The 6,515-nt window shown below is 35.9% G+C and overlaps 1 protein-coding gene across 1 annotated transcript; it reads right to left on the bottom strand.

The window, feature by feature from the left end:
• Positions 1 to 1,601: 1,601 nt before the first annotated feature.
• LOC106461040 (glycine-rich cell wall structural protein 1.0-like) lies at positions 1,602 to 5,654 on the bottom strand. The gene is made up of 3 exons (XM_013920825.1): positions 5,640 to 5,654; positions 4,047 to 4,184; positions 1,602 to 1,829 (listed from the first exon to the last, which is right to left on the bottom strand). Exons 1-3 carry the CDS (start codon positions 5,652 to 5,654, stop codon positions 1,602 to 1,604), a joined length of 381 nt encoding a protein of 126 aa, XP_013776279.1.
• Positions 5,655 to 6,515: the final 861 nt, after the last annotated feature.

Raw genomic sequence — 6,515 nt, 5'->3', positions numbered from 1 at the left:
CAATATTTGAAATTACTGATTTAAAGCTACGTTATATGAAAACTTGAAGTAAAACTCCTGTACGTTAATTGATTTAATTAAGCAGTGACTTGAAGTAAAACTCCCGTTAAATGATTTAATTAAGCAGTGACTTGAAGTAAAACTCCCGTACGTTAATTGATTTATATAAGCAATGACTTGAAGTCAGCTTTGTGCTGCTGATGTATTCTCAAATATTGTCACGTGCAGAAGTTAACACGGATTAGGTGACGTTTTCTCCAGGACCTAAAGAACAAATAAATAGAAGAAAAGAAATAAAAACTGTATGTTTTGTTAGAGGGGATACAGTCTACAACCGAACGTTCACTTAGCGAAAGCTATCAAGTTTAGTTGGTGTTTAGTAATAATAGAAATTCTTTATTTAAAACGCACAATCCTTTGCTCTCCACCTTAGTTCTAGTTCATTCCTATAGTAAAGATAAGAAATTAAATGTTATCCTCTCATACCGGCTGAGTCATTAATGGAGTTGAAATGATAGTAGCTACACGATTTAGCTGATTTAAAGAGAAATACTGAAATTTTTATGGATTAACTGCTGTGTAAATTAGCAAGTATCCCCCCCTCCATTTTTTTAAACACGTGTTTATATATTAACTTTGTCAATTCCGACCGTCCAGTTTATTCGGTTATGATGTTCAATGTAGTAAAGTGATATCTCGTTGTCCATAGTCAATCACACAAAACGAAGAGAATCTACGAGATATAACATAAGGGCCTACTGTATGTAAACAGGTTATTTATCACATAATATTTGGATAACTCAGTAATAACTAATATTTTAAACTTCCTTAAAGTCACTTTTAACTACAAATTTAGCTTAGTTATAACTTACCGCCTATATCTTCTGTTAAGTTTTCATTTACTGTCCATACATCAGTTTAGACGTGACCAGTAGCTTCTACTGTTTCTTAATCTATCCTTTACTGTCCATACATCAGTTTAGACGTGACCAGTAGCTTCTACTGTTTCTTAATCTATCCTCTACTGTCAATACATCAGTTTAGACGTGACCAGTAGCTTCTACTGTTTCTTAATTTATCCTCTACTGTCCATACATCAGTTTAGACGTGACCAGTAGCTTCAACTGTTTCTTAATCTATCCCCTACTGTCCATACATCAGTTTAGACGTGACCAGTAGCTTCAACTGTTTCTTAATCTATCCTTTACTGTCCATACATCAGCTTAGACGTGACCAATAGCTTCTACTGTTTCTTAATCTATCCACTAGTGTTTTTTACTATTCCTTAAGCTACCCTTTACTATCTAAACAGAAACTTAGCCGTAATTATTAGTTTCTTCTAGTCCCAATACTTTCTTTTATTATCCAAACAATGCTGCAGATAGTGGTATTTCCTGATATGGTTACCAATTTTGCTAAAGTTTGTGTAGAACATGTATAGTTAGGATAAATGTGAGCATTATGATCTATCGTACTTAAGGTTAGTTTATATATAGTTTTATCTATTGTTCTTTCATTGCAAACTCAACCACAGTTTTTTACTAACTATCACAAACTAGATGAAATTATGTTTCTAAACTCATTCAATTCAATTCACCTTTTCAATACCACCAAGGTCTGTAGCCTCCACCTCCTTGGGAGCTTCCTCCTCCACTTTTTGCCCCGCCTTGCCCCCCAGTGTTCTGTAGTCGTAGGGGAACTGCGAGGATTGCTAGAATAACATTATTATTTCCATCTCCATTATTTACACCAAGCCCGCCAAAGCCCCCTCCTACTCCTCCCCTGTAACTACCCGTTCCACTGTATCCTCCTGCAGCAATTGGAACAGCCTGTTAAAATAAAGACACGATTCGATTTGTATTACTAATAATCCTTTTGAAACATAAGTTGTTTACCAGTAGAATGTGTATTTCTTCAAATTTCTCTTTTTAATAAAAAGGTAAACAACAGTTTGTACAAACTGACATTTAGCTAGCAGAAGATAAGAAAGAGTTTGGTGTTTCATGTTGATATAGTTAGATCATGTAGTTCTCAGCTGATGGTGGTGTGTTTCGTGTTGATATAGTTAGATCATGTAGTTCTCAGCTGATGGTGGTGTGTTTCGTGTTGATATAGTTAGATCATGTAGTTTTCAGCTGATTGTGGTGTGTTTCGTGTTGATGTAGTTAGATCATGTAGTTTTCAGCTGATGGTGGTGTGTTTCATGTTCATATAGTTAATCATGTAGTTCTCAGCTGATGGTGGTGTGTTTCATGTTCATATAAGTTAGATCATGTAGTTTTCAGCTGATGGTGGTGTGTTTCGTGTTGATATAGTTAGATCATGTAGTTCTCAGCTGATGGTGGTGTGTTTCATGCTGATATAGTTTGATCATGTAGTTCTCAGCTGATGGTGGTGTGTTTCATGCTGATATAGTTTGATCATGCAGTTCTCAGCTGACGGTGGTGTGTTCCATGCTGATATAGTTAGATCATGTAGTTCTCAGCTGATGGTGGTGTGTTTCGTGTTGTTATAGTTCGATCACGCAGTTCTCAGCTGATGGTGGTGTGTTTCGTGTTGATATAGTTCGATCACGCAGTTCTCAGCTGATGGTGGTGTGTTTCGTGTTGATATAGTTTGATCACGCAGTTCTCAGCTGATGGTGGTGTGTTTCGTGCTAATATAGTTCGATCACGCAGTTCTCAGCTGATGGTGGTGTTTTTCATGTTGATATAGTTTGATCACGCAGTTCTCAGCTGATGGTGGTGTTTTTCATGTTGATATAGTTTGATCACGCAGTTCTCAGCTAATGGTGGTGTGTTTCGTGTTGATATAGATTGATCATGCAGTTCTCAGCTGATGGTGGTGTGTTTCTTGTTGATATAGTTAGATCATGTAGTTCTCAGCTGATGGTGGTGTGTTTCATGCTGATATAGTTTGATCATGTAGTTCTCAGCTGACGGTGGTGTGTTCCATGCTGATATAGTTCGATCATGCAGTTCTCAGCTCATCCTAGTATGTAGTTAGTTATCAGTATAAACAAATACTTTCAATCGTGAAGAACAAAGAGGTTAGTTTTTGAGACATATATATAGATAGAGATAGTAACAGAAGACAATCAGTCTTGTAAAATTTATGACTTTGATTTTTTTGTATAATTAAGTTTGCCTGGCATGGCCAGGTGGTTAGGGCGCTTGACTGTATAGTCTGAGTTTCATCGCAAAATTGGTTATAATCATTCTGTCAATATCTTATTCTAACTGGGATCACTGTACGAAAATTTAAGTAATTTGATGTATGTTAGAAATATATAGTTTGAATGCTTAGATTTTAAGTTTGAGTTAGTTAATGATTTGTAGGTTTCAGTGCGTAAGTTTTAATTACACTGCGAATATTTTACTGTAAATGTGATCGATTTACCGAAACTTGAGTAATTGAATGTGTGCTATAAGCTTCATTAAGCTGATTTTAATTATACTTCCAATATTTTACTGTAAGGCCCGGCAGGGCCAGGTGGTTAGGGTGCTGGACTCGCAATCTGCGGGTCGCGGGTTCGAATCCCCGTCACACTAAACATGCTCGCCCTTGCAGCCGTGGGGGCTTTATAATGTGACGGTCAATCCCACTATTCGTTGGTAGAAGAGTAGCCCAAGAGTTGGCGGTGAATGATGATGACCAGCAGTCTTCCCTCTGGGACGGCTAGCGCAGATAGCCCTCATGTAGCTTTGTGCGAAATTCAAAACAAATCAAATGAATTAAATTGTCTATGTCTATGTTGAAATTCGAATTTAACTATCAGTATTCATTACATTTTGAAGTCGGGTATGACCTAGTGATTAGCTTACCAAACTATGGATCGAAGGATCCATGGTTCCTTCCCGGCTGACACAAAATCGCGAAAATAATTTGGGGCAGTAGTTGTGTTATAAGAGAGAAGATACAATCACTTTATTCTATTAGAGTAGCCCAAGAGTTGGCGGTGGGTACCGTTAATATAGCCACTTGATATTTTGGCTATCAAGTAGTTAAAATGTGTGGAACTCACATGTCAATACTGATTATCTTACCTGGATAGTAATGGTATCTCCCCCACCATTTCCGTAACCTGTAGCATCAGCTTTGAGATCATCTGGACTCTTGTGATCAGAGTTGGAGCCATCGTCTGCCACCACAGCCCTCAGTAATAAAAACATCAATAATATAATCTGGAAGAGATAACCACATTAACTAATAAGATTAAAATACTTCGATCAACCAGTCAGGAAACACATACATAGCTACGTTGAAAGAAACAACTGTAATAAGTGAATAATATATATATATATATAAGTTAATTATCATTCTTTCGGTGTACAGTATCTTGCACGAGTGGTTTATTGAAACTCAGTCGTCTGGGTTCAAGAGTATCTGACTATTATCAAACTAAAGTTGATGCATTGTGGTAAATGGTACATTTCGAGAAGAACTTCAAAACTGGGAAAACAGAAATAAAGATAGAAAATATAATAACAGTAATTAAGTCTCGTGAGAGCAAACTGTACCTGTGTAACTTTGTAAGACAGGAAAACTTTTTATACAACGCATATGCTCGCGGCCTTTTTTATTTTTTAAAGGAACTATTAACTTTGACCGTTGCCTTTGCTTGTTTAGAAAAAACATACCGAAATAAAAAGAACAATAGAATTTGTTATCTGTATTTTATAAAGCTGTTGTGGTCAGCTTAGAAGTACAAGTAAAACTTACAGAAATGATATGAGTACAGAAATCAGGCTTCCAGTTGCTCAGCGGTAAGTATGAAAGATTCTAACGCTAAAAACCGGGTTTCGATACCCAGGGTGGGCACATCATAGATTACCCATTGGGTAGCTTAATGCTTAATTATATAAAAAATATAATAATTAAAAAAAGTGCATGAAACCTATATTTCATTAATTCAATACTTTTATAATGACGTCATACTTCAAAATCTGAAAAAGAAGAAGAAAATAAATTCAAGTTGTTATTTTTTTCTCTGATTATAAACAGATAGTTTTTAGTCTCTTAGAAAGCCTGAGATTGATGTGTTTAGTCTGTTAGAAAGCTTGAGATTGATGTGTTTAGTCTATCAGAAAGTCTGAGATTGATGTGTTTAGTCTATCATAACGACCGAGATTGATGTGTTTAGTCTATCATAACGCCCGAGATTGATGTGTTTAGTCTGTTAGAAAGCATGAGATTGATGGTTTAGCCTATTAGAATGCCTGAGATTGATGTGTTTAGTCTGTTAGAAAGCCTGAGATTAATGTGTTTAGTCTGTTAGAAAGCCTGAGATTGGTGTGTTTAGTCTATTAAAATGCCTGAGATTGATGTGTTTAGTCTATTAGAAAGCCTGAGATTGATGTGTTTAGTCTGTTAGAAAGCCTGAGATTGGTGTGTTTAGTCTATTAGAAAGCCTGAGACTGATGTGTTTAGTCTGTTAGAAAGCCTGAGATTAATGTGTTTAGTCTGTTAGAAAGCCTGAGATTGATGTGTTTAGTCTGTTAGAAAGTCTGAGATTTATATATATAAAGAATAAAACTAGTCGTCAGAATATAGACTTGAAGTCGAAATATGTGAGCGTACAATACTATTTTGTTGCTGTTAGATTTAGGTGTTGAAACTGAAAGTAGATTACAACTCACCCGTTTCTGATCCATGTTGTTAGGCCTTGTGTTGCTAATGTCGGCTGGATGGATATCACAAGGGACTTTATATAGTCTTCCTGGTTTGAAGTCACCTTTTCGTTACCGCCCTGTTTTGTCAGAGCAAATTAGTAAGAAAAATTACACGGTTTTATTGCTAATTCAATTATAAATTGACGAACGAATGACAGTGACGGCTTGTCGACGATGTAGGTCATTTGTGAACGTACAATAGTAGAAATCAAAATGACAATTTTTCAACCTTTTCATACATACTTAGATCATACACGTGACTGAATTTCTACTGTCTTTTCTCAATAGTTGGAAAGGAATTTTCTAATATCATAAAGTGTGGCTGATCTAAATGCTTCACCATTTAATAGTTGGTTGATGTATTACTTGTGAAAGTTAAAAACAAAACGTTAAACAGGTCAAAGAGTGACTCTATGAAATGGTACCGCTTTAGCGACACGACTTCACAATATCATTTCTTTTCCTTGCTCGTATCTTGATTTCCAGAACAACAACAAACACAATTTTCATGCAACACTTGACCCGTTACAAACCATGCCAACACATTCATGACTTTTTTATACCGAATTATAAACTCTAAGAAAGTTAACACATTTTTCCAAAACGTTGGAGTGAAGAAGTGAATTGTTCGTTCTTTTCTTGAAACTTGAGTACAATAGAGGTAAATAAAACTTTTTATAGCGTTTAATCTAAGAAGAAAAAAATAGGATTTTGTTGGTTTGTAGCTTAGCACAAAGCTACACAATAAGCTATCTGTTCTCTGCCCATCACAGGTATCGAAACCCGTTTTCTAGCATGGGGGGGGGGGCGAAAAAAATAGGAATATTAAAGACATTCAATTTC

The sequence above is a fragment of the Limulus polyphemus genome, unplaced genomic scaffold (assembly GCF_000517525.1).
Source record: "Limulus polyphemus unplaced genomic scaffold, Limulus_polyphemus-2.1.2 Scaffold886, whole genome shotgun sequence".
Lineage (NCBI taxonomy): Eukaryota > Metazoa > Arthropoda > Merostomata > Xiphosura > Limulidae > Limulus > Limulus polyphemus.
The sequence above is the reverse complement of the archived record's forward strand: the minus strand, read 5'-3'. Positions and strand labels throughout refer to the sequence as shown.

Coding starts and splice junctions, on each gene's coding strand:
- LOC106461040 (XM_013920825.1), bottom strand. Junction 1,830..4,046: donor GAGATACCATTACTATCCAG/GTAAGATAATCA, acceptor TTATTTTAACAG/GCTGTTCCAATTGCTGCAGG.